The 27,859-nt window shown below is 46.6% G+C and overlaps 2 protein-coding genes and 1 pseudogene across 3 annotated transcripts in view; 2 read left to right on the forward strand and 1 right to left on the reverse strand.

Moving 5' to 3' along the window:
- The window catches only part of NOL9 (nucleolar protein 9), a 24,365-nt gene extending 10,098 nt beyond the window's left edge, over positions 1 to 14,267 (forward strand). Inside the window, exons 7-12 of the mRNA XM_008567018.1 lie at positions 8,290 to 8,451; positions 8,971 to 9,268; positions 9,873 to 9,984; positions 11,724 to 11,901; positions 13,179 to 13,312; positions 13,926 to 14,267. Of these exons, the coding sequence (XP_008565240.1) occupies positions 8,290 to 8,451; positions 8,971 to 9,268; positions 9,873 to 9,984; positions 11,724 to 11,901; positions 13,179 to 13,312; positions 13,926 to 14,060 (1,019 nt within the window). The 3' untranslated portion in view covers positions 14,061 to 14,267. The remainder of the gene's footprint in view (positions 1 to 8,289; positions 8,452 to 8,970; positions 9,269 to 9,872; positions 9,985 to 11,723; positions 11,902 to 13,178; positions 13,313 to 13,925) is intronic.
- LOC103585906 lies at positions 3,393 to 3,731 on the reverse strand (annotated as a pseudogene).
- Positions 14,268 to 18,644: 4,377 nt separating the features above from the next.
- PLEKHG5 (pleckstrin homology domain containing, family G (with RhoGef domain) member 5) overlaps positions 18,645 to 27,859 on the forward strand; it is a 45,751-nt gene continuing 36,536 nt past the window's right edge. For both annotated transcript variants that reach the window (XM_008567000.1, XM_008567001.1), the window contains exon 1: positions 18,645 to 18,784. In XM_008567000.1, coding sequence (XP_008565222.1) covers positions 18,718 to 18,784 — 67 coding nt within the window. In that variant the 5' untranslated portion in view covers positions 18,645 to 18,717. The remainder of the gene's footprint in view (positions 18,785 to 27,859) is intronic.

Genomic DNA, 27,859 nt, shown 5'->3' on the forward strand with positions numbered 1-27,859 from the left:
AGCGGGGTGTTGCGCCTGCACTTCACTCGGCCAGTGGGCGGCCGGTCTGTATGTGGGATCTGACCCCTCGGCGGGAGCCCCGCCGCGCTCCCAAGCGGCGCACTGTAGCAGTGCGCCACCGGGCTGGCCCAATATTGCTTGTTTTTGAATTGGGTTGTTCTTGTTGATTTTAAGAGTTCTTCATATATTCTGGATATTAATCCCTTATCAGATATACCATATGCAAGTGTTTTCTCCCATTCTGTAGGTTGTCGTTTTGCTTTCCTGATAGTATCCTTTGCACAGAAGTTCCTAATTTATCTTTCTTTTTTTCTTTTGTTGCCTATGCTTTTAGTGTCATATCCATGATGTCATTGCCAAATCCCATGTCTTGAAGATTTTCCGTAATGTTTTCTTCTAAGAGTTTTACAGCTTTAACTCTTAAGTTTAGGTCTTTGATCCATTTTGAGTTAATAAGGAATGGGTCCAACTTTATTCTTTTGCATGTGGCTATCCAGTTTTCCCAGCACTATTTGTTGGAGGGGCCTTGGCACCCTTCTGCAAAATCATTTGACCATGTATGTGAGGGTTTGTTTCTGGGCTCTATATTCTATTCCATTGGTCTATACCGTATGTCTGTTGGTATGCCAGTATCATACTGTTTTAATTACTGTAGTTTTGTGGTAAGTTTGAAAGTCAGTTAAAGTTCTTTGCCCATTTTTTAGTGTGGTAATTTGTTTTCTTGCCTTTGAGTTGTTTGTGTTCCTTGTATGTTTTGGATATTAGCCCCTTATCAGACATATAGTTTACAAGTATTTTCTCCCATTCTGTGTCTTGTCTTTTCCCTTTGTTGATTGTTTCCTTTGCTGTACAGAGGCTTTTTAGTTTGATGTCATCCCATTTGTCTGTTTTTGTTTTTGTTGCCTGTATTTTCAGGATCATACCCCCAAAATTGTTGCTGAGACCAATGTCATGGAGATTTTTCCCTATGTTTTCTTCTAGTAGTTCTACAGTTTCAGATCTTACATTTAAGTCTTTGATCCATTTCGAGTTGATTTTTGTATATAGTGTGAGATAGGATCCAGTTTCAGTCTTCTGCATATGGATAACCGGTTTTCCCACCACCGTTTATTAAAGAGGCTGCCTTTTCCCCATTGTCTGTTCTTGGCACCTTTGTAAAATCGATTTTAAATGCATGAATTTATTTCCAGGCTGTCTATCCTGTTCTGTTGGTCAGTGTGCCTGTTTTTATGTCAGTACCATGCTGGGTTTTTTGTTTGTTTGTTTGTTTGTTTGTTTTTGGGGGGTATGGGGACCAGAAGCTTTGACGTTGGTGTTATCAGCACCATGCTCTAACCAAGTGAACTAACCTGTCAGCCCTATTCCTGTGTTGTTTTTTTTTTTTTTCATGTTGTTTTGATTACAATTGTTTTATTATGTATTTTGAAATCAGTGTCATACCTCCAGCTTTGTCTTTTCACTCAATATTATTTTGGCTATTTGGGGTCTTTTGTGATTCTATACAAATTTAAGGACTGTCTTTTTCTATTTCTGTGAAAGATAACATTGGAATTGTGATAGGGATTGCATTGAAGCTTTGGGTAGTATGGACATTTTTACAATATTTATTTTTCCAGTCTCTTAACATAGGATATCTTTCCATTTATTTGTAGTGCTTTTTTTGTTTGTTTGTTTAAGTCCTTTTATCAGTATTTTATAGTTTTTGGTATACAGGTCTTTCACCTTCTTGGTTAAATTTATGCCTAAGTATTTTTTTTGGTTGTTGTTGTTGCTATTATAAATGGGATTTTCTTAATTTCCTTTTTGTATAAGTTTGTTATTTGTATATAGAGATGGTACTGATTTTTGTATGTTGTTTTTGTATCCTACAACTTTACCAAATTTCTTCATCAGTTCTAACAGTTTTTTGGTGGAGTCTTTTGGGATTTCTAAATATAGGATCATGTCATCAGCAAATAGAGACAATTTCGCTTCTTTCTTTCCTAGTAGGGTACCTTTTTTTTTTTTCTCTCTTTTTGCCTACCCATTGCTCTGACTAGGACTTTCTAGTGCTGTGTTGAAAAGAAGTGTGAGTCATCCAACTTTATTCTTTTTCAAGATTGTTTTGGGGCCGGCCCGGTGGCGCACTGGAGAGTGCGCCGCTTGAGAGCGCAGCGGCGCTCCCGCCGAGGGTTCAGATCCCATGTGGAGACCGGTTCCCGCTCACTGGCTGAGCGCGGTGCGGGTGCAGCACCGAGGGTTGCGATCCCGTTGCCGGTCCCTGGTACGGGCACGACACCGAGGGTTGCGATCCCGTTACCGGTCAGTAAAAAAGACAAAAAGGAAAAAAAAAAGATTGTTTTGGCCTTTTGGGGCTCTTTGCAATTCCATATGAATTTGAGGATCAGCTTTTCCATTTTTGTAGAAAATGCTGTTAGAATTTTGATAGGGATTGCATTGAATCTGTAGATAGCTTTGCGTAGTATTGTTATCTTCACAGTGTTAATTTAAGTCTTCCTATCCATGAACATAGGATGTCCTTCCAATTTTTTAGGTTATCTTTAATTTCTTTCAGCAATATTTTGTTTTCAATATATGTCTTTTACCTCCTTGGTTCGATTTATTCCTAAGGATTTAATTCTTTTGGGTGTTATTGTGAATGGAATTGCTTTCTTAGTTTCATGTGTATAGGCTCAGCATATACTTACCATCAGTATGGAACAGTTCCTTCAGACTTTGCTATCTTTTATGAACTTGACAGTTTTGAAAATTACATTTGAAAAATGTCCTACATATTGGAAATTTAGGTTGCACGTTTTTGGCAGGAATACCACAGAAGTGATGGCTATCTTGTAAGTGTATCACATGTTGCCAGTATGAGAGATGTTAACTTTGATCGCTGGTTAAGATAGTGTTTGCTAGGGTTTTCTAATATAAAGTTATAGTGATCCAGGCTCAGTTATAGTGGAAATATTTACACAGTCTTTTTTTTTTTTTTTTTTGCTGCCTGGTACAGGGATCAAACCCTGAACCTTGGTGTTATCAGCATCACACTCTAACCAACTCAGCCAACCGGCCAGCCTACAGTCGTAAAGCATCTTCCCACAAAATGTATATGAGTATTTATTTACTTACTTATTTGTTTGTTTGTTTGTTATAGCAGCATTGTTTTATTTTTATTTTTAATTTAATTTTATTTTTTTCACCTCTAACATTTATCATTTCTTTGTGATGGGAACATTTAAAATTCTCTCTTCTAGATAATTGAAAGTATACAATAAATTGTTAATTATAATTACCCTGCAGTCCTATAGAACATTAGATCTTATTCCTCCTATCTAGCTGTAATTTTCCGTACAAAATTTTTTTTGTTTTAGGGTTCAGCTTTTTATTTAACATGTCACAAAAAAGGTTTAGTCAGAAAGATCAAAGTTCATGTCATCATCAGGCTCTTCAGGTTCTTCTTTCCTTGCTTCTACTTTCTTCTCCTCGGCTGGGGCAGCAGCAGTGGAGGGGGCAGAACCTTCTGCTGGTGCCGCACCAGCTGCTGGGGCAGGCCCACCAGCCCCTGTTTTGCAGGTAACACTCCCAGTGTTGACATTGGCTGGGGCCTTTGCAAACAAGCCAGGCCCAAAAGGTTCCACATTTACACCAGCTGCTTTAATGAGGACACTGATCATATCCTCTGTGAGGGTCATCTCGTGCAGAATGAGAGCCAAGTAGGTGCAGGTGAGCTCAGAGGCGGAGGTCATGGTGCTGGCTAGGGCAGGGCTAACACTGCTGGGTGCAGGGCTGGCACTGCTGGGTGCAGTGCCAGTGGCCTTATGAAGGGAGGGCCTCTTCCCAGTGCAGCCTCAGCAACTCAGAAGGACTGAGCACCTTGGTGACAGCTGAAGAAAAGGGTTCCTACAAAATGTTTTTTTTGTTTTTTTTTTTTCCTTCTTTTTCCTTTTTGTCTTTTTTACTGACCGGTAACGGGATCGCAACCCTTGGTGTCGCGCCCGTACCGGGGACTGGCAACGGGGAGTGAGCACATGCAGTATTTATCCCTCTGTGCTTTACTTATTTCACTCAACATAAGTTTCTTCGGGCTCATCCATGTTGTTGCAAATGGGAGAATTTCATTTTTTTTTTTTTATGGAAGAGTACTATTCCATGGTGTATATATACCAAAGTTTCTTTATCCAGTCATCCATCGACAGACATTTCAGTTGGTTCCATGTCTTGGCTATCGTAAACAGTGCTGCCATGAACATAGGAGTGCAGGTATCCCTTCAACATGATGATTTCCAATCCTCTGGGTATATACCCAGAAGTGGGATTGCTGGATTGTATGGAAGATCGATCTGTAGTTGTTTGAGAAACCTCAGCACTGGTTTTGTTTTTTTTTCCTTTTTGTCTTTTTTCGTGTCCGGCAACGGATCGCAACCCTCAGTGTTGCGCCTGTACCGGACCGGGACCGGCAACGGGATCGCAACCCTCGGTGTTGCGGCCGCACCTCGCTCAGCCAGTGAGCGGGAACCGGTCTGTATGTGGGATCCGAACCCTCGGCGGGAGCGCCGCCATGCTCCCAAGCAGCGCACTGTAGCAGTGCGCCACCGGGCCGGCCCTACAAAATGTTTTTTAATTGTACTTATCAAGTAATAAGTAAGAGTAAAATTAATTCATTGAAAGTTTTGAATCTACCTATGTGTAAAACTTTTAATTAATTTCATTTTTAGTTACTTATTACTAGATAAGTAATTAGATATTACTAGATAAGTACAATTAAAAAGTAGTTTGGGGGAGATGCTTTAAGACTGTAACTGTGCTGTTCCTCACTGAGCTTACACACAGTAGGTTCAGCATTTATTGATGATTCTTGCCTTAATCTGTATTAGTAGGGACTCATGGATTCCTGTTGTATTCAATAGGTATAAATCGTACAATCATTTTTTATTTTGATGCTCAAATTATCTCAGATCTGGCCAGAGGGAGCCCCTTAAGCTGCCCTTATGTCCTTTTTCTTTTTTAACTTTATTTCAAAATAATTTTAAACTTATAAAAATCATGTGAACAAAGAACATCCTTGCACCTTTCACCGAGGTGCTGCTATGCGTCATCATTCTCTTCCTCTATTGTGAACGCACTCATGCAGGTGAGAGGAAGCTGTAGCTTGCTGTAGTGTTACTCTGCACTGTGGATTGCCTCAAAGACAAGGGCACTTCCCTACATAACCAGTTCAACCATCTAAACCTGGAATTAATGTTGATAAAGCACTACCATCTATTCTGTGGGTCCAGTTTTGCCATTTGTCCCACCCAGTAATGTTCTTTATGGCAACCTTTTTCCCTTCCTCTGGTCCAAGATCCAATCCTGGATTATATATTGCATTTAGTTGTTGTGTATCTTTAATTTCGTTTGACATGGAAAACTGCCTCTGTCTTTCCTTTGCATCCCCATGACCTTGACGTTTTGGCAGAGGACAGGCCAGTTATTTTGTAGAATGTTTCTTAGTTTGGGTTTGTCTGATGTTTGTTCGTGATTAGATTTCAAGTTCTGCATTTGGGACAGGAATGCTACAGAAGTGGTGCTGTGTTCTTCCCAAGGTGTCCTCTCAGAAGGCACACAGTGTCCCTTTGTCCTACTCCTGGAGTTGTTAATTTCATCTCTTGATTAATGTGGTGTGTCTGCCAAGTTTCCCCACTTATTAAAGATACCATTTCTCCTTTTGTAATTAAATGTTCTCATGAGGAGTTAATTTTAGAAAATGTAAATGTCACCCATCAGGTTTTGTTTTGTTTTGGCAAATTTCACATAACATAAAATTCAACATTTTAAAGTTTACAGTTCAGTGGCTTTTGGTTCATTCACAGTGTTGTATCACCCACTGGGTCCATCATTCATTGGCAATTCTTACCTGAATCAGTTATTGTTATGACATTTGTCAAATGGTGATTTTCCAGTCTCACCATTTCTTCTACCTTTATATGTTGGCATTCTTTTCTCAAGATGCACTTTCCCTTCTTTGCCATTTATCTTTATTTATATCTTGGACTCCTGTTTTATTTTTATTTATTTATTTATTTATTTATTTTGAAAGATGACTGGTAAGGGGATCTTAACCCTTGACTTGGTGTTGTCAGCACCACACTCTCCAAGTGAGCTAACCGCCCATCCCTGTATAGGATCCGAACCCGTGGCCATGGCCATGGTGTTAGCACCGCACTCTCCTGAGTGAGCCACGGGTCGGCCCAGGATTCCTGTTTTATTCCATGGGTTATTATCTGTTACTGTCATTTCGATGCTATGTTGTCCCAAATGTGGCCAGTGGAAGTCCCTTCCAGGTGGCTCCTGTGTCCTTTTGACACCTCTTCATCATTTCTTGAGCACCTGCTTTCTTTCTGGCACAGAAAAGAAGTTCTGCATCTTTTCTTTTTGTACTTTTGTACTTTCCTTGTGCCAGCCCTGGAATGAGCCACGTCTCCAAGGAGCCCTGGTTTCTTGGAGAATGGTACATAGAAGCCAGGATTCAGGTGCTAGGTGCGCTGTTTTCTTCTGGGATATCATTGTCTCTGTGTCCCCTCAGTGAACAGATCTAGAGAATAGATGAATGTATTCTCACACACAAATTTTATATGTGTATGTTACACTCATACATAAACATCTCTGTTTACTTCTGTATCTTATTATCAGGATCGAGAGATAAAACCAGAGTTCATATCAGTTCTCCCACTTCCAGTCCAATACCACAGGATTCATTCTGGTATTCACTCCTTCATTTGTAAACCCTTTTCCAATAGTGAGAAACCTGGCTCTTGTTATTAATACAGTAACTTACTTGCCCAGTGTCTTTCTGTATAACCAGGCTCTCAGCTCTGCTGGCTGAGCTGATTCTTCTTAGACCCATCTGCCTTCTGAGCGCTCATTGCCTCCTAGGCCCCACAGCTCCTCTGACCTGCCCATCCGTGGTCCCATCCTTTTTTGAGCACTTACTTACTTTCTGGCAAAACAAGGCTTTCCAGGGTTCATCTTTTTGTTGCCGTTGTTGCTGGCCAGTACAGAGATCGAACTCTGGATCCAGGGTTCATCCTTTACTTTCCCTTCCCTGGACCAGGAATGAGCCATTTCCCCAAAGAACCCTGGTTCCTCTTAATGACTTTTCAAATGATGTCTGAAAACCAGAGTCTTGGTGCTAGGCTTGCTTGCTCACTGCCTCTGGGTATCGTTGCCTCTAGACCCCCTCAGTGACAACTAGGATATGTGTAAACCAGCGCTCGCCATGTGCATGTGTGCATACATGCATGTGCACATGTATGCCTATACTTCTTTGTGTATCTTTTCTGTCTGTCTAGTAAAAGCCATGAGTTTATGCCTCTCATTCTCACCGCAGCTTAATACCTCAGGGTGCATTCTAGTTAGCCTTCTAGTTAGTCTGTGAGCTGCTTCTCTGATGGGAAGCAACCTTGCTACGCCCGTTCTCGATACATTTACGTGTTTGCTCAGTCCCTCCGTATTTGTTCGATCTCTCTACCATGCAAGCCACTGACGCCGTGCCTCTTTGGCCCTATTGGCCCGAACCTTGAGGAGAGCCAGCAGCTGAGTTCCCAGCTCTGGTCACAGTGGCCATGCCACTGGCCGAATCTGTCCCAGGGCCTCACACCAACCAAAGGCCTTGTGTTGTTGATCCTGCTGCCATAAGGCCCAGCTTGGACTGTGCTGCCCCAGCCTCACTGGATTGCTTTACTCCCTGTCCCCAGCCAGAGGAGGTAGGAAGTGGCTTGCACTGTGATTAGGAGCGTCAGCTTGAGCTGGGCCACCTGAGTTCAAGCCAAGCTTGATATCTATTAGCTGTCAGACCATTCAAGTCACTCCTCAATTTCCTCATCAATAAAAATGGGGATAATATTATTACCTGCATCGTAAGGATGCTATGAAAGTTACAGTCTTTTCCAGTAAGTGATGCTATGACTATGAATCACTCTTTCATTAGGATGTAAGCCCTACGAGGGTGGGGATGTTTGTCCGTTTTGTTCACAGGTATATCCCAGTTGTCTGGAATGAGCCCAGCGGGTAGTAGGTGCTCACTAAGTGTTTGTTCAATGAGTGGCTGTATTAGGACATAATTGGGGTTAACTATGTGTTGTAAAAGCGAGCAAGTCTTTGTATTAAGTTGAAAGCTTAGATTTTTGAAAGTCGGATTCCAGCTCTTCTTGTTGGTAGGCTGGTCTCAGATTTCCTAAGGACCTTTGTCAGTTATGGTGGCTGAAACAAAACCCCACCAGCCTTGAAGTAGTCATGAATTCATTGGTCTTATCTTTATCTTCTAAGGACCACCTTTCACCCACCAAAGGACACCACAGAAGATGGTATATTATGGGAAACTTTCTTGTAAAAGCAACTGTGAGAGTTATATTGAGATCATAAAATATGTGTTCAGCTCTTACAAGAGAGAGGCCCCTCTCCTCATCAATACGATGGGCTGGGTAGCAGGTAAGCTGCGTGCGTGCCTCTGCAGGGAAAGGACGGGCCATGTGAGGGAGCAGTGGCTTTGGGACCTCCGTGTTGAAGGCCATGTCTAAGGCTCTTCTTACCAGTTGTTTCTTGGTCTCAGAATAAGTGTACCCGTTGCTCACAGGAACGTGTTGTTGTTCTTTTTTTCCTTTTTAGTTTAAAAACATTTTTTGTTTTTTAACATGTATTTCAAAATTCTTTTTTTTTATATTAGTATTTATTAGAAACAGAGTCGTCTCAAGGTTAAAGTTGAGAAACAGAACAGGCGTTTTTATATACATGCACAACACTGCCAGCCAAAGGACTGGCAGACACCACCATTTGTTTTTTTTTTTCCAAACAGAAATATGTAATTCTCTTTATTCTAGCAGAATTTCCCCCTTGTTCAAATTATATATTTTTTTATATTCAAATCAGGATAATTAGTATATTTATCATTGCACAGGGTCATCATTCTTTCATATGTCACCTGTGATTATGTTGTCCCCTTCCTCGCAGATGAAGGGCTTTTGCTTCTCATCGATCTCATCCGGTTGCTGTCTCCCAGCCACGTCGTTCAGTTCAGTTCTGCTTCCAGTAAATTCATGCCAAACCTCACTCCGGAATATGTAGACAGTGTGAATGGCTTGTACACCAAAAGCAGGCGCAGAATGAGAAATCGAGGTTTCCCACTTGCAGAATTTGCAGAGAATTTGGAATTTGCTGATGAAGAAAAGGAGAGTCCAGTCATGTTTACTGGACATAAACTGATAAGCGTTCATTCGGAGTTTACATTCAGAATAACTTCAAGAAATAGGTAAATCAGTCATTTAACTGAGAAGTTACATTTCCTTCAGTTGAACAAGGCATTCTGTTCTTTTTCTTTTTTTTTTAAAGATGACCGGTAAGGGAATTACAACCCTTGACTTGGTGTTGTTAGCACCACGCTCTCCCAGTGAGCAAACCGGTCATCCCTATATAGGATCCGAACCCGTGGCCTTGGTGTTATCAGCACCACACTCTCCCGAGTGAGCCACGGGCCAGCCTGGCATTCTGTTCTTAATTCCTGAAAAGGAGTAAGTCTTCTAAAATTTTTCAAATCTCTATCACACCATAAATTTATGAAGGAGATTCAATTATTTTCTAAACTGTTATTTTCCCAATGGAAATGTACAGAAGTGGCCTCCAGCTTTGGTTTCCAGGAGCTTTAACTTCGAGGAGAGTTTTTACACTTCATGTTTCCCCAGTAGGGCTGTATCAGGGCAGAGTCTGCAGGTGTTAAGGTAGGAACGTCTTAAAGCAAAGCCCAGCACTCTGTGTAAGTGTAACCTGTGTAATGACGAATGCACTTCAGTTTGTGAGTGGGAGGTGGATGTACAGGGTTAAATCTCTGCCTAACCTCGTTCTCATTTACTTCCCAGACAGTCACATAACAGAATTCTTCGTGAGCTGGCAGTGTTAGGTTACCTTGGCCAGCTGCAGCCCCCAGTGCCAAAACCACTGAGTCCTTTACATGGTCTGACACCCTATCAGGTAATCTGAATTTGTGGGAAATTGTCTTTATTGTGTGTACTGAACAAACACTTCCATGGCTTTCTGTGCTGGGCACTCTTTTATCCACTTTGTAACTCTTCACTCATTTAATCCTCGGAACAGCCCTGTGATGTGGGTTCTGTAATTACCTCCATTTTACAGATGGGTAAACTAAGATGCAGAGAGGCTAAATGATCCATCAGAAATAGCAGAGCTGGCATCCGTGCTTGCAGCCACGCTCTGTGCTGGGTGCAGGAATGGTTCTGTGCTGGTTACATGTGTTCTACCTGATCCTAGTGGTAGTTCCAGCCCTTCTATTTATTATCTATGTGTGACTCAGTTTCTCATCTGTAGAACAGAGTGTAGCACCAGACCTCATAGAATGGTTGCACACATTCAGCAAGCATTCACAGCAATACCTAGCAGGCACTCTTAAGTGTTTCATATTATTGTCACAAGTAGACTAACACTAGAGTATTTACACCTTGGAATCTAGGATGCTAAGGATTATTTTGGGAGGCATAGTGTTAGGATTCAGGATGATGAAAGAATAAAAATAGTGCATTTTTGCATTTCTTAAATGCTTACTGTGTGCTGTTCTAAGCCTGTGTAAACTCTTTTACTCATAGTGGTCCTGCTAATAACCCCATTTTATAGATAGTAAAACCGAGGCCAGGGACTTTGAGTGGTCTTGCACAAAGTGGCGTAGTGAGAGTGGGTCTAGGGTTCAACCCAGGCAGCCTGACTCCAGAGTCCTTCTTTTGCTGTCCACTGCATGGCCTGTCCCATTTTCAGCACTCACTCTGTGCCAGGCACTCTGCTGAGCACTTAAGTGGAATGGATCAGTGATTTCATGGCAACCTGGGGAGGGAGGTGCTATTTCATTCTTTGTTTACAGCTTTGAAAACTGGGCACAGTCAGGGGAAGGCACTTGGCTGAGGTCACACTGGCAGACCTGGACAGCAAAGTTGTGTCTCCTGGCCCAGTGGTGGGATGGGCTCTGGTATTCTGAGTCATCTCTACCAGAGAGTCTCAGGCAGTTTGTTTAATGGGGTTTTGGTTTATGGGGTCATTTATTTGCTTGGAGATACACTGCGATTGAACTTGAAATTTATCTGCCGGTAATTTAATCTGCCTTTTGTTGTTTCACATTTATTTTAAAAATCTAAGTAATATGTATAACAAAATACTTTTCTCCTTTAAAAATTTGGAATTACCCAGTAAGTTATGTGTTAGTCATTTATCTTGTACTCCAGGAATGTGATCCATTTTTCTTAACTCATTACATTACATTACATTACATTACATTAGGAAATGAGTAGGCCTTTTCTCAATGAATTGGCTTTTACTTTCTAATATCAGAAGACTCTCAGTTTCACAGGTTCTTGGCTGTTTCACAGGTACTTGGCTGGAAGTCTCACTCTTTTGTAACTTGTTTAGGACGTCTTCAAACTTGAATCATATGCATCTCTTCAGACAAGAAAGTTGCAGGCATTTGGTTTAGATTTCCAGCAAGTGCTGCTGGCATACGAGAAATTTGCGCACATTTCTTAGGGTGTCTGTGTCAAAGCAGTGTAACCGTGACCAAGCACTGGATAGTGTTTTCATTCTTTATAGATACTTTTTGGTGGGTGGTTTGGCAGACCTAGCTTTGGATAGCTGGCCAGTTAACATATAGAAATTAAAAGTAGACTTTCAAAGTAGAAATTAATTGAGGGAGATGCAAATTTATTTTCCAGGTCCCTTTCAATGCTGTTGCCCTCCGGATTACTCACTCTGATGTCGCCCCTACCCATATATTGTACGCTGTGAATGCCAGCTGGGTCGGTCTTTGCAAGATTCTGGATGATGTCAGAGGATACACCAGTGGGCCCATCCTTCTTGCCCAGACCCCAATCTGTGATTGTTTGGGGTTTGGTGAGTCTTAGAGTAAAACGTGTTCAAAAACCTATTGAAATCAATCCGTTTCTTCAACTGTAGATGACTGGTCTTGACCTGGTAGCTGTCTCTCGTTTGGAGAGGTCACAGAACTCTTCACTGTTTCATACGATGTGCCTTGGGGGCTGGAGGCTAGGAAGGAAGCACCTCTTTCTCTGCTTCTGCCAGCTTCTTTAAAAATTTAGAATTCCTAAGAGCCTGGGCCTGGCCTTCTCTTCTCACTTGACACTTTTTCCCTGGGCTGTCTCCTTGGCTGTGGGAGCTTTACATGCATCTTTAGGCCATCTGTTCCCGTAGTATCCCTCCAGCCATGCTCTGCCTTCCAAACCCCTGTTACCGGTGGACGTCTGGACTAGGGGGGGGGTCTCGCTGGTACCTAAAACTTATGTCCAAATATGAGACCCTGAGAGTCCCCTGCCGCATGTCCTCCTGTCCCTAGGCCTGTGCAGTGTCCCTTCCAAGTTTCACTCTGGTACTCAGGTCAGACCCCTGGCTGCTTGGCACCCCCTCACCTTCTGCACTGGGCAACCAGAAAAGCTTCTTAACTAGACTCTCCACTCCCACTCTTAAATTCATCCCCGCAGTCAGGAGTGACCTGAACACAAACCCAATGTAACAGCTTCCATCACGCAAGTCCAGGATCTGTGTGTGATTCTGGAAGGGTGCTGGAACTCAGTAACCCCAAATTAGCAAAATTCATTTTTTTTTTTTTTTAATTTTTTAATTTTTTTTAAAAGATGACCGGTAAGGGGATCTCAACCCTTGACTTGGTGTTGTCAGCACCAGGCTCAGCCAGTGAGCGAACCGGCCATCCCTATATGGGATCCGAACCCCTGGCCTTGGTGTTATCAGCACCGCACTCTCCTGAGTGAGCCACGGGCCGGCCCCACAAAATTCTTAAAGAATTGAATGCATAATTCAGATTTGTACAGCACTGTACTTATCAGAGCATTTCCACAGAAATTGTCATTTTAGTACAGACCATAAAGAAGGAACTGGTCATTGTCATTGTCCTTGTGTTCCTCCATGGTGGCTCTTCTCTCTGTCCTGTGCTTGCCATAATAAACAGCTGAGGACGTTGCGTGTAGACCATTTTGGCCCCTCACAGTTAAGCAATGGAAGGTATACAGTCTTTGAATGATCACTTGCTCCTTCTCTTGGCACGCTGTGTTTCCCGAGCCGTTGTGCAGTTTCTAGTGGTGGGAGGTTTGATGTCTGCCATCAAGTATGATCTCTGTGCTGTGAATATCTCGAAGGGATCTGTAGAGGCGTCGACATGGAGAAGCGCCTGTACCTCATCCTCACCCCCGTGCCCCCGGAGGAGCTAAGAACTGTGAACTGTCTGCTTGTAGGAGCCATTTCCATTCCACAGTGTGTCTTCAAGAACCAGGTGAGCCTGGCCTGGGGACAGCTCTGCTGGGGTCCAGCTCGTGCCCACGGGAAGTAAGGAGCTGACGCAGGGCGAGAGTCACAGGAGCAGGTTTTCTGTCAGGGAAGCTCGCTCTTTGTTGTAGAGCCTGTGAATGAATCACCATCACTCACAGCCATGGGCACCGTGCTCGAGCCATTATCCCAGGATGACCCCTTCCCGAGGACAGTCTTCAGAGGCACCCTTGGGAACTCATGCTGGCAAGGGCGTCCATGTGGCCCCAGAGCCAGCTGCAGGGGCTGCAAGTGGACAGGGGAGGTGGTGGGTGTCCCTATGTCCTTACTTGCCTGCTTTGCTTATTTGAGAGAGACGCACACACAGCCACCTACTGTCATGCCATTTGATGTGTTTACGGAATTGAATTGGAGAGAAAGGAGGTGCAGGTGTGTTGGGTAGTGAGCTGGTTGCTGTAAGGGGGCTCTTCGAGGGAAGGGAGCCGCAGGCTGTAGAAGCGAAAGGCCCTCACTCAGACCTCACTTCAATGCTGCCTTCTGGGTGGGAAATAGAACACTGCAGACTCTTCCAAGCTGGATCTTCAGTGTTCCCATTTATCTCCTTTGTGTTTCCATTGCAGCGTTGCGAGGGGACAGTGCCTTATGTCACAACAGATTACAATTTTAAACTTCCTGGAGCATCAGAGAAGATTGGAGCAAGAGAAACTAGGGAAACACATAAAGGGAAATCATACCCAAAACCTAATTTCCATTGAAAAATAAACTGATACTCATGTTTTTAATAAGGGAAGAAACTTTTCTGTCAGAAAGCTTTGTCTCAAGCTGACATCAGCAGACTTAGTGGGGTTGTAGGGCTGTGAATGGAGCTCTTATGTAGCACAGCTTTCTGTGTAACTCGTGAATGTGTGACATAGCAAATACTTTCAAGTTTCTCTCTTAAAGCTACGTGATCTAGAATTTTGCCCTAGTCTTCTATAGTTAATCATATTTGATGTCTGGCGCTTTTCTAAAGGGATTTAAGGCAGCTGGAAAAAGTGTATGCCATTAAAACAGAAACAATACGGTCCATTCCTCAAAACGTTCTTCAAGGACCTGGTTATTGGAATCAGGATAAAAATAGGGAAACTGGGGCCACAGGAATGTACCAAGATGGAAGGACGGCTGACCCGCAAGATGTCAAGCACAATGGATGTGAAGGCTCGCCGTGGTTCTCACCTTAGCCATGTGCAGATTGAGGGGCCGGGGCCGATGTGGGACATCTGCCTCCTCAGAGCCGACAGGGATGGTCACAGCCCTGGGCGGTCATTCTCATCTCTTCATTCCATGCGACCTAACTTCTCTTCCATTCACCTGGGTCAAGTGTTAAAGAGAGTGTGTGGTCTGTTACGTTCAATCAGGTTTAATAGATAGAAGTTTGGACTCAGGAGTCTGCATTTTCTTTTTTTTTTTTTTTAAATCCTGTTGTTTTATGCTGAAGAAATTGCTCTCAAGCCTGGAAAGCCTCTCCTGGCGGACTCTTTAAAACTAGATTTGGGCAGGTTGGTTGGCTCAGTTGGTTAGAGCATGGTGTCATAACACCAAGGTCAAAGTGTTTGGATCCCCTGACCTGCCAGCCACCAAAAAAAAAACTAGATTTGTCCTAATTGACTTCTCATCTGAGGCTGAAGACACAACCATGGGGCGGAGCTGGAAGGTGGGCTATTCAGAAGAAGGAGTGGCTCGACCAACTCTCACGAAGCCCATTCCCTCCTCTGGGCAGCTGGACCTGAACACAGGAACAACTTTGTGCCATTTAGCTCTTTCTGCTAGGGGTACAGGATCTCCATGGTGGACATGGTTCTTTATCTCTGAGGTTGGAAGTGGTTTTTGTAAACAAGAGTGATCAGACTGGGTCATGTCACTTCTGCATTTAAGACAGCGGGGTACTTACTGAGGCAGAATCGTGACCGCCATATTGTTAAAATTCCGGTTGCCCAGATCATCATGTTGAAAGACTGTTATTAGGATGTGCGGGTTTTAATGTTTATGTTAATTTAAATTGTTGATTATCATTGTCTTTAGTACTTGTGGTGGCTCCTGGGTGTCTCATAGACCCACAGCAAAGGATTTACAAATAAGCACAGGAGCCCTTGTCACCGTGATTAGTCCTGATACCCTAGAGGCCTTAGTTGCCTCTGATTGACATCTGAATTTAGCTTGTATCATATCGTCTATGTTGGCCTTGCAAAGAATTTTAAGGCAATCTGCCACCATAAACTTTGCCTCTTTTCCCTTGTGTCTTGACAACAGTATTCACTGTAGGTCATTAGCAGCTGGTCTCTGGAAGAATGAAAGTGATGCCCTGTGATTTGCATTTTCATTAAATTCAGGTTTGCCTTTAGCTGGCTTTTAAGAAGTGATGTCTTCAGTCCCCATCAGTAAAGGAACAACATTGCCACTAGAAGGAGCTATCTGCCATTCACCAGGTGGCTGCACTAGGCCTAGTGTTGGCTGAGGAACCCACACTGGCTTGTGGAGGAAATTCAGAGATCCTGGAGACTTGCTCTGTGGTCAGCTCCAGGTGTGCCTGGTCAGACCTGCAGCAGCAACGTCTGCCTTGGATGTCTGTCCATTTGATTGTCAATGTCAGTGGCTTTAAGGGTGTTCAAAGAAAGAGTAAGATTGGACCTTTTGTTATTTCTATGATCTATATGGTTCAGAATGTGTAGTAAGGAATTCTCCATTGGAGTTATTCTTTACAAAATTTGTAATCATTTTTATGTGAGTGATTTCCAAAGATATGTGCTCATTTGAAGAAAATTATAGAAATTTATGACTTAGAAAGTAAAAACGCTTTGTCACCAACTTTTGTGGTTCTTTAAAGCCAGTTCTATTATTTTCTTTTAAAGTCAGTTCTTTTAAAGAGATCCATTTATAGGAAAAATAGGTAGGAAAATAAATGAGTAGATTCTCAAATCCTGGGATTTGTTTTATGTCATAAACGAGGATAGTTCAATTCCTGTCTACTGTTAGGCCTCCTTGAAAGCAGGGAATAAATGTATCCTTGTGAGCATCACTTGGAAATGGAAGATTTGAGAAAGGGGAGAAGGATATTTGAACAGCCTCTTCAAGTGCCTTGGATTATGCTTTTTGAGCGCCTGCCCAGAAGTGGCCTGCTAGAGAAGGTGAAGCTCCTGGCTGAGCCAAGGTAGCCCGTGTCCTCCATGTGGGCCCCTTCGATGGGCAGTTACTTAATCTGTCAGCAACTTGGATTTCAACTGCCAGATAAGGTGTGAGGACCAGCCACATGGTAAGGGGTTCCTTTTATTGGACCCAATGGTGATTTTTTAAAATTGTCTAATTGGTACAGGTTTTTTTTTTTTGCATGGTAGTATAGTGATAAAGACAGCGGGCACTGATGGTAGAGCTGTGAGTTCTGATTCTGCCTCTGCCGCTGCCAGCAGTGTCACTGAGGAAGGTGTCTGGCCTGAGCCTGCCCACTGCCCTGAAGGTGGGACGCTTGTGCTTCCCTCAGGGCTCCAGGGAGGAGTAAATGAGTTCATGTCCATAAAAAACTTAGCACAGTCTCTGCCCTGTAGAGGACAGTGACTCTTAGTGTGTGGCCTGTCTCTGATTAGACTGTAAACTCCTAGAAGGCAGGCACCAAAGTTGTATTCCTCACAGCCAAGTTTGAATCTACAGCTACTTATCTGTCTTGCCTCTGGCAGGTTTACCTGAAAGTGGTTCTTGCTGCCAAGTGTCCTTTTGTTAAAGAGCTTTGGGGAGGCAGGTTCCAAGGCCACCATTGATAATTAATTCCTTGAAGTTTTTCATAACCCCCCACTTATTGCTTTTAAAATCATGTAAGCAGTTTACATATGGTGAAAATGATCCTAAAGTCCACCGCTAGGTGGATGATAACTGAATGCTGTGATACAGTCTCGTCTGGAATTTTTCCATGTGTGTATGTGTGTGCATGTGTGTTTTTTACAAAATTGTCCTGTGTGTGTAGTTTCTATCCAGCTCTTTTCACTTACCATATTGGACTTCTGTATCATTAAATATTTTTGAGAACATGAATTTAATTGTGTAATTTTATTATGTAGATTGACCGTATTATTTCAGGCAATTGCTAAAATGCTTAGGAGAAAAATAATGCAGAAAACATTGGAAGGAAAAAACATTGAAAGGAGGTTAATGAAATGTGGGTGCCAGAGCAGGGAGCACGCAGGAAACTCCAGCACATGCCTGTGCTTTTTTTCCATTTCAGTACTGAGCGCAGTGGAAGTTTGTTTTCATTTTCCTGACTGGGCCCACATGTAAGTTGAGAGGAGGATGCTGTACCCTTTCTGGACTGTCTTTGAGAGTGTATTAGAAGGAAAAAGGGAGTTTTATCCCCAGAGGAGTTATTAAAAAAAAAAAAAAGCCTGGGGTCTGTGCCTGTAACTGCCACTCAGCAAGCAAGAGCTCGGCTCTTCAGTCTTCCCGCTCCTTGTAAAGTTGAGGCTGGCTGAGAGCGACACTTGGCTGACCAGCGTATCCTGAATGGCGGCTAGAAGAAATATGGGGCCATCTGTGCAGTGAGGGGGAAGCCCACGTGATGTTCAGGGCCTCTTCACAAAGATCTTGCTAAGTTAAATATGCCCAAGGCCTTGCCAGGCAGAGTGGGGTAGCGGGTGAGCTTTGAAAGGAGACACTGAGGCGAGGGGCAGCAGGTCCTATCTGGAAATGCCAGGAGCTGAGTAAGCAAAGTCTGGGAATCAGCAAATAGAGCTGAGCTGGGCAGATGATGTGCTGAGCTGGGAAGCCAAGGGTTGCCATGGTAACTGGCCCTGATGCCGCCGCCGTGGCGCTCAGCAGACTGTGGCGGGGGTTGTTCTCATGCTCTGGAACTCACTTGGTCCCCAGGCTGTGACCGTCTGCCTGGAGGGGGGATCTTTCTGGCCTTCCTCCTCGCAGGGGTCCAGCAGAGGGGTTGCTGCTGGCTATTGGGATTGCAGAGACAAGGGCCTCTGTGGTGTTGCTTTCCGGAGAAGGAGGGCAGGCACCCCCGGAGGCAGTCAGCAGTGTAAGAAGCCTGTTCCAGGGAGCGAATGGGTACTTGGGAATGGAAAATCCAGGGGGGAGAAAACCACCAACAAGGAAACGCAGTGTGAGCCATGGCTACGAAGTCCATATGTTAAAATATACAGCGCCCAGGGGACCTGTGTCAGAGGGGAAGCAAATTGGCAGGAGCTGAGAGCTCCGCGGTTTTCTGTGCAGACAGACTCAGCTGGAGAAACTAAGATTGGGCTGAGTCTGGGAGAAACCCTTCAGTGTTGGGATTGCAGCTGGGCAGAAGGGACGGAGACCCGCGTGTATGATCTAAGAGGCCCGTGGTGTTCGCACGTGGCTGGAGGGCCAGGCAGGGTGCCACCGCCCCGGGAGTCAAGCATGAATTCAGTCCTGACGAAATACGGGTCTCCACCTCGAAGCTGGCTCAGCCTTCGGTCGGGAACTGGTGAGTGTGTTTTCCTCCTCTTTTGTGTAGAAAGGAGGGTTGAAGACAGTGAGAAGAGGAGGCTTTTGGGTCTGGGAGGAGCCACCGAGACCCCATGCTTGCTGAATTAGTCCAGACTCTTTAAGAACAACTCTGCAGGTCGGGTTCATCGGTGAGTTAATAAATTAGGTATATGGAGTTCAAAGGCCTCCGGCTCAGCCAGCTGTAGTCATCAGCTCTGATGTGAGGGCATAAACAATGTCCTGTCTTCTGGGAAGGCAGAGGAGGGGGCTTTCCCTTTCAGCCGTCCAACTCCTGGAAGAAGGGAGAGCAAGACCCCGCTTTAAAGCATTGCGCTGGTGGCAGGATCTGTTTGCTGCTGTGGGGGGAGATGGGCTGGCTCGGGCTGGCTTGTGCTGGCGGAAGGTTGCCTTGTTTCTTCTGCAAAATGGAAGGTGGGGGGAGGAAGGCACCCCAAGCCCCTTCAAACTGCCACATTTTGGGCATTAAAGTTGTGTCCCCATTGCTAGAATGATCTGGAACAGGTTCCCAACCTTGCTTTCGCAGCTATCTGAGGAAGGGCCTTGAAATTCCTCCTTCACCACCAATATTTTTAAATTCACTGTTAATATATGCCATGACGCATTTTGGGAGTGGGGGGTCAGGAATAGTGTTTATGGAATCCGGTAGCATTCCACCATCCCAGAGTCAGAACCCTGGCCTGGGAAACACCCCATTCCCAGCCCAGGAGGGATGGCCTGGGCCCGTCATCACTGGGCTATCCACCTCCCAGGAAGGGGTCTGAGCTGCCAAAACTTCCTTCCTTTGGTTCACCCCCACAAGTAAAACTCCCCTATCCAGGCTGGGCTGTCTGCTGAGTAGTCAGAGAATAATATAAGTTAAACTGTGCAATCCATGCTGGCACCTATGCCATGTTAATATAGGAGCCCCCAGTAAATGTTGTCCAGTTAATTCAAGGTTCATTCTGCTTAGCTCACTGAACAGAGATTGCATCCAGGCGTGGGTAAGATGTGGGGGTACAGGCCTTTTGGAGTGTCCCCCAAGTCATACCTGCCCCATGTGCAGCAGAGAAGAGCACCTGTTCTACTTGAGCTCATGCTTGATTGTGTCTAAGCCTCCTAAACGAGCCTGGGAAAGGAAACGCACACACACAGGTGCACTTTTCTGCTTATAACAGTCATACATGCTCACTATAAAATTTTCCTTTTTATTTTATCTATTTATTTATTTTGTAATTTTAAAAGATGACTGGTAAGGGGATCTTAACCCTTGGCTTGGTGTTGTCAGCACCACGCTCAGCCAGTGAGCAAACCGGCCATCCCTATATGGGATCCGAACCTGTGGCCTTGGTGTTATCAGCACCGCACTCTCCTGAGTGAGCCACGGGCCGGCCCCTACTATAAAATTTTCAAATGATATGTAAATAATGATTTAAGCCCTCTGATTTTTCTGTTGTTTCCAGTTTATTGCACTTCACATTTTTTCTGTGAATTATACACACACATGCACATACCTACATATATGTATAAATGTAAATTTTTTGAGATGAAATCGTAGAAAATATAAAGTTTCGTTGCTTTTTTTCAGTTAATACTATATTTTGGACACTTAAAAAATGCCAATACAAGGGCCAGCCCGTGGCTCACTGGCTGAGCGTGGTGCTGATAAAACCAAGTCAAAGGTTAAGATCCCCTTACCGGTCATCTTTAAAAGAAAAGAAAAAAAAAAAAAAGAAATGCCAACACAGCTGTCCGGGTTAGCTCAGTTGTTTAGAGTCTAGTACTACTAACACCAAGGTCTGAGTTTGATCCCTGTATTGGCAAGCAAAAAAAAAAAAAAAGCCAATTTATAAAAATATATGCTGTTTTTAAAAATGGCTTCATGAGGGCCGGCCCGTGGCTCACTCGGGAGAGTGCGGTGCTGATAACACCAAGGCCCCGGGTTCGGATCCCATATAGGGATGGCCGGTTTGCTCACTGGCTGAGCGTGGTGCTGACAACACCAAGCCAAGGGTTGAGATCCCCTTACCGGTCATCTTTTAAAAAAATAAAAATAAAAAAATAAAAATAAAAATAAAAATGGCTTCATGATATACACACACACACACATATACATATATATATATATATATGGATATACCTTAATTTTTAAACTGGCCTTCTATGAGTGGACAGTTTCTCATTCTTTTTTTTTTTTTTTCCTTTTTGTCTTTTTTCTTGACCGGCAACGGATCGCAACCCTCAGTGTCGCGCCCGCACCTCGTTCAGCCAGTGAGCGGGAACCGGTCTGTATGTGGGATCCGAACCCTCAGCGGGAGCGCCGCCGCGCTCCCAAGCGGCGCACTGTAGCAGTGCGCCACCGGGCCGGCCCAGTTTCTCATTCTTGTAAATGATGTCATAGTGAACATTCCTACACCTGTATCTCTGTGCACTTGTGAAAGAGTATCTGTAGAATAAATTCCGAGGAAAGTGAAGTTGCTGGGTGGAAGGGTGTGAGCATTTTGCTTTTCTCTTTTTGCTTTTTTTGGTGACTGGCCATTATGGGAACCTGAACCCTTGACCTTGGTGAGCACTTCGCATTTTAATAGGTATTTTCAGGTTGTCATCCAGCCAGCTACTTATTCTCCCATTAGCAGAGGATTTTGGCCTTTCATATGCTCTCTATGTCTGGTCATCGTCTTCTGTGAGCATGTCCCTGACATATGGGAGTGGGTGGCTAGACAGGTGTCCCCTTCGTAGGTCCCTAGGCATTTCATTTTTTCATCCACTCCCATCACTGAAATGCAGTGGCCCTTGGCAGAGGAGCAAGGGCAGTGCCGCAGGCTCTGACGTCATGCCTCTAGAACTTCCGAGCGTGGGGGACATAGAGGGGACACCGTGCATAATCTCTTCTCTTTCTTTTTAGATTTCCCACATTTTTTTTTTTGTTTTTAAAGATGACCGGTAAGGGGATCTCAACCCTTGGCTTGGTGTTGTCAGCACCACGCTCAGCCAGTGAGTGAACCGGCCATCCCTATATGGGATCCGAACCCGGGGCCTTGGTGTTATCAGCACCGCACTCTCCCAAGTGCGCCACAGGCCCGGCCCTAGATTTCCCACTTCTAAGGAGCCTCTCATATAGTAAGTTTTGAATAACAAAGATTACAGAGGCAACAGACCTGTGTTGAATCACAACTCCCCTACTTATTAGCTGTGTGACCGTAGGCCAATCACTCTAGCTTTCTGGGCTTTAATTTCGTTATCTTTAAAATAAAGATAATAATAGTGTCTACCACCCAGGGTTATTGTGGAGACCAGATGAGGTAATGCTTTAGTCTGTGTCTGATAATTTCAGTACCCCAAGTTTTGTGGGCCTGTTTCTGTCGGTTTTCCATCACTGGGTCTTATTCGCTTGCGTGTCTAGTTATTTCTGCTCGTTTTGTTTTTGGCAGTTGGCTTTACTAAATTGTCTAGTTATTTGTAACTGTGTATCAGATATTGTATTTTAAAAATTATTTGCAGGAAAAATTTGAGGCCTAGGGTGATAGAGGATTTTCATGTGCTTTTGCCATATGCCTACCAGTCTGAGATGAATTTAATCCAAATTCAAGGTCTGAGGTTCCCTTAGCCCCATAAGCCCATTAAAATTGAAGCTCAGTTTCCCAACTCTTCCTTCAGAATACATAAATACCTTGAAAGCAAAAACATCTGAGTTTACCTCCCTGAGACTGGTTTGATGTTTTTAAGATTTAATAAAAAATTTTTGTCATCCAGCTTTTTTAGTTGTCCCAAATGGGCGGGTTGGCCTGATTTACCTAATCCACCATTGTAGAAAGCAGAGTCCCTACTGAATGGTCTGAATGTTCAAGGAGAGCATTTAGCACACATTGTTTGTAGTTGTTACATCTAAAACTTTGGTGTAATTTTTAAGACAAGAAACTAAAGGTTGTTAGACTCATAATGAGATGGGACAGAGGATTTCTGTGGCTAATTCCGAGCCACAACAGGATCAGAAAGTTCCCTGTGCCCCCTAGTACTCTCCATGTTCCTAAGCTCCTCCTATCTCACCCACAATTACTTCTGTGATGGTGGCCTTTTAAAATCTAAGTCAAGGGCTGGCCGGTTAGCTCAGTCGGTTAGAGCGTGGTGCTGATAAAATCTAAGTCAGATCCTGTCCCTCCTCTGTTAAAAACCTCCAAGGGCTCTTGTCTCAGAATAAAAACCAAAGTACTCACAGGCCTTTATGGGATCTGATGCCCTGTCACCTCTGACTTCTCTTCCCCCTTGCCTACCCTGCTTTAGCCACGCTGGCCTCCTTGAGGTTCCCTTACTAGGGTGAACAACTCATCCCGATTTTAAAACTAAAAGTCCTGGGCTGGCCCGTGGCTCACTCGGGAGAGTGCTGTGCTGATAACACCAAGGCCCTGGGTTCGGATCCCATATAGGGATGGCCGGTTGCTCACTGGCTGAGCGTGGTGCTGACAACACCAAGTCAAGGGTTGAGATCCCCTTACCGGTCATCTTTTTTTAAATAAATAAATAAATAAATAAATAAAACGAAAAGTCCTGTGTCCTGGGAATCCTCAGTCCAGGGAAAACTGGATCAATTGGTCATGTTAGCTCAAACACAAGATGTGTGTCTGCCTCAGGGCCTCTGCACTTGGTGTTTTCTCAGCCTGGAGTGACATGGCTAGCTGCCTCATGTCACCCCAGGCTCTGCTCAAAGTCACCTCCCTCAGAGAGGGACTACCTATGTAGTGTGCATGCACATACACACACACAGAGTCGCCCTCTGTCCCTGTAACCCACTGTCTATTTACTGAGATGTAAAGAAATAAGATCTAGGTAGAACCTCTCCAGGCCCGCATGGGAGGCTCTCAGGGACCAGCATCCACTACAGTGCCAAGACAGGCTAGAACCCAGCTGCTGCCCTGCCCAGAGACGGACTCTGTGGCCTGGGCTTGGGGGAAGGAGGGCCCCCTGACCTCTGTGGGCTAGCAGAAAGACAAAGCCTGCCTGAGGTGGACTGCATCTCTACTGGGCACGTCCAAGGGGACAGTCATGATAGTTTTCAACCAACGGGACTAGTGTTCCAACAATGGGGTGGATATTTTGAAACCCCAGCTGTCCTGGAAGTTGGGCCTGTCTTTTCTGTGGTCGGGAGCCTGGCCCAGAAGCCTTTGTTCCTTGGATAGACTTGGCCCTGAAGAGGGCCCAGCCTCTCAGTCTGTCTGGCCAGGTTTAAAAGTCTGCAGTGGCCAGCGGCCGGCAGCGAGGCTGGAATGGGCCGTCCTGCCTCTGCCGCAGACAGCCTGGGGACACAGCCCTCGCTTCCTCTTCTCCCCGACCCATGCTGAGCTTCCCTGGCACGCCAGCTGATAGGTTGCCTGGGGCAGGGGGCAGCGCTGGCTCTTAGCCTGAGTCTCAGCTCCTCCAAGGGGAGAGACCAGACAGGACTCCAGGCAGCGTGTGCAGGCCTTTGGGCTACCCGTGGCGCCAGGGTCCTTGGGGGAGGCCAGGGAGCCCTAACACCTTTATCCACAGGGGAGGCAGAGCCCAGCTGGACCAAGCCTTGAGGTATTTGGAAGTTGGCCCTGGGAGAGATGGTTGAATGTGAATGGATTCGAGTTCAAGTAAACAAGCATTCCCCTGGCACCTGCTCTGGGCCAGGCTGGGCCTGGGCCCTCCATCCAGGGGAGAATGAAGCCAGTAGCTGCCTTCAAGGGGCTCCCAGTCTAGTGGCATGAGTGAGGTCTCCAAGGTGAGGTCACCTGAAACAGGCAGGCCCCCAGCAGAGTGGCAGGAGCCATCATTTCCACCTAGAAGCAGCAAATAGGGCAGGTCCTCAGGGTCTAAGCAGCCGTGCCAGGGATGGTGGCCTTGTCCTGCAGCTGGTGGAGAGCAGGTTCTTAATCAAAGCAGTGACATTTTCAGACTTGTAGTCTGTTCTTCTTGCTGTGCTTTTTAGCTGCTGTCCAGGGAGCCCCCACCATGTGTAGACCCTAAGTGTGAAGGTTGCTCTTCTGGATTAACTCATTTAATCCCTACAGCCACCCTGTGAGATAGCACTGTAAGTACCACCACTATGCAGATGAGGAAACTGAGGCCCAGAGAGGCAAAGCCACTTGCCCAAGGTGACACAGCCCACAGGAGCTGGGATTTGGACCCATGTAACCTGGCTGGTTCTGGAGTCTGACCTAGAGGGGCTGGGCAGTGGTGGCCTGAGCCTGGGCCAGGACAGTGGCTGATGGAGCTGAGAGACATTCTGGAGGCTGAGTTTAGGATGGTGAGGGCAGCTGGTCACGGCTAGCCCACCCCCGGCTGCACTTGTCTGGCTTGCGGTGGGTGAATGGTGGGTGACAGTGATCAGGCCAGATGCTGGACACTGAGTGGACCTCTCCCCCCACTCCCTCTGAGGAGCTCGTGGGTCTGAGGGGCCTGTTGTCTGGCTGCCCCACCGCCCCATTGGAGCCCTGGGGGGCCCACCTTCCTTGAGGCTCATGACCAGTGGGATCAAAGGTAAGGGAGGTCTGTCCAAGCCCTATGGGCTCCTGGAGTCCAGGGCAGGGGTGCGTTTGAGGAAGGGAGGAGCCCACTTGAGCTTATGTGGCCTCTGGGCAGAAAGGGCCATTGACTGAGCCTGGGATGGACACACACAGTCGCGTGGCACTTGAATATTTGGGCCAAAGAGGGAGCGGCCAGTGGCATGGAGGGTGGTAGGGGGACTCTGGCGGCAGCCCCCACCCTCTGAGCCTCAGCCGCCTCCTCTGTAAGGTGGGGTAATAGTACTGCAGTACAGGATCATCAAAGGAGATGCCACCTCGAAGGCTCTCGGTCCAGGGCCTGGCACATGGGGGGACTTGGCTAATGTTAGTGTCTCTGCTGTGTGCCTTGCCGGGAGCTGGGAAGGACGACTGAGACAGGGTCCCTGGCTGACCAGGAGCCTCTGCTTCCAAGGTACACACGGGAGGGGTCTGTGCACGAGCACGTGGAGAGCGGCAAAGGCTCTGGCTCTGGCCATCAGGCCCGGCCTCTTCTGCGCCTGGCACCAGGCTCCCTGCCAGCAGAGCTCCCTCACCCCTTCCCTCCCAGGCCTGGCAACAGATCACATACATTCACACGCTGCAGGGTTGGGGGCAGCGTGGCTGGGGGGCACAGTCAGGCAGCCTGCAGTGCCCACTTGGGGTAGAGGAGAAGCACCCTGTGCAGATCTGCTGGCCTTGGTCCTGGGCTCTGCAAGCCCTGCCCAGGCCCTGCTGTCCCTGGCCCATCCCACATGCCTGAGTCCCAGCCCCCAGGCCCTGGCTTGTCTGGAGTCATTGGTCCTCACCAGGGTGGGGCACCCCTCTCAGGCCCCTCCTGGCGTGTGGGGGGTGGGCCCTGGTAGCTGTGGGCTCCCCTCTGGCCCTGTGCAGACATTTTCTCGTAGGCCTGCCAAGCTCCAGGACAGGTCCTTTAATGCAGGCGGTCTCATTTCATCGCCCTAGTCATGGACTTCTCAAAATTGTTCCCCTTTTACAGAAGAAACCAAGGCTTGAGGAGTCTGTGACTGTCGTTGGTGGTGGCTCTGGCTCCTCTCTGGTCAGTCGACCCTCAGCAGCTCCAAGGACTGGAACGGGGCCTGTCAGAGGCTGTGAGGAGGGTTTGGGGGCCAAGTAGCAGGGTCTGGGGCCTGGTCAAGGCTCAGGGGATGGGCTGGCTGCTGGCCAATGGCTGTGGTCCAGGTTTCCACCAGCATCTTCCAGACGGAGGGACCTGCAGACAGGCTGGGGCTTTAGGCCCACGTGTCTGGCCTTCGGAGTTGTTTAACTTGGAGGAGTGGGTTCTGTGCCACCCACACCACCCTGATATTCACCCCCCCCTGCAGGTGCCAACCCTGGGCACACTGCCTGCAGGCCAGTAGGTTCATCTCCACCCCACCTGGGACCCCCACCGGGAGTCACCAGCGGGTCCTTGGTCCATGCCTCTGTAGTGTAGTGATGATTCTTCCCTTTACCTGCAGCTGGAGGTCTGGTTGGAAGACTGGGGGGGCCTAGCCAAAGGGAAATAGACAGGAGAGCCAGAGCGCTGGGGGAAGGGGTGGCCAGCGCCCTCCCTCGCCACATTATGTAACAGGCTCTGCAGCCCCACCTGAGAGCTCCCTCCCCCCACGCAGCCCGTCGGCCGCTTCTCACGCAAGCTGGTAGTTGGCACTGGACGTGGCCTGTCGGCACCAGCTCTATCCCTGGCCACCCCCAGATGCACATAGCTGGCTCCTGCTGCTGCCCTGGGGGGCCCAGACAGGCCTCCTCAGACACCAGAAGGGGGAGGAAGAGATATAGTCACCTGCTCCTGGGGGCCTCAAGGGACAGAGGGGGTTATAGCAGTCCTTGCCAGGAGCAGGGCCCTTTGGTGGTATACACGAACCCCCCCCCCCCATGTCTTCATCTCCTTGGCGTGAGCACTGGCACTCTGCCAGATTCCCTGCTAAGCCCTGTGTGTTCAGGGTCTTGTGGAAATGACACACTGGGGGGCTCTCTCCTTAACCCATTTTATAGATGTGGAAGCTGAGGCTTCAGCAAGTGCCCTGCCCAAAGCCACCCAGAACTATGAGCCATGTCATACCCTGTGGAGAGCTGCCCTCAGGAAGCCAGGGACCCGGCACTGTGGGAAGGGAGAGCCATCCAGGACATCTAGGGGACCCAGGGGCTGCACCCCAGCCTGTGAGCCCAGGCAGGAAAGGCACCCCAGGGCCGAGGCCCCTCTGTCAGCCAGGGCTTCCTGGGAGGCTTCCGGCGTAGGGGTTGTGGCCAGCTTTTGCGACCTGCTCTTCTTCCTCTTCTGGCCCCTTACTCAGGGGGACCTTGTGGGGGCCCCGCTCAGGTCTTTATGTGGCACTTGTGCTCTCAAGGAAACAGCCGTGGTTTGCAGAGGACCCAACCCCCTCCCCACACCCTGTCTCTAGCCCCCTGTCCCTCTGCCTGTGCTGGCCATGGCCCTGCTCAGAAGGAATGGGAGATGGGGACAAGAGCAAACCTCTGGGGTCTCCCTGCCCAGGGCCGAGGCCCCCTGCCCCAACAGGGCAGCCCAAGTGGGGGCACAAGTTGGTTGTTCTCTT

This window comes from Galeopterus variegatus, unplaced genomic scaffold (genome assembly GCF_000696425.1).
Source record: "Galeopterus variegatus unplaced genomic scaffold, G_variegatus-3.0.2 Scaffold284, whole genome shotgun sequence".
Classification (NCBI taxonomy): Eukaryota; Metazoa; Chordata; class Mammalia; order Dermoptera; family Cynocephalidae; genus Galeopterus; species Galeopterus variegatus.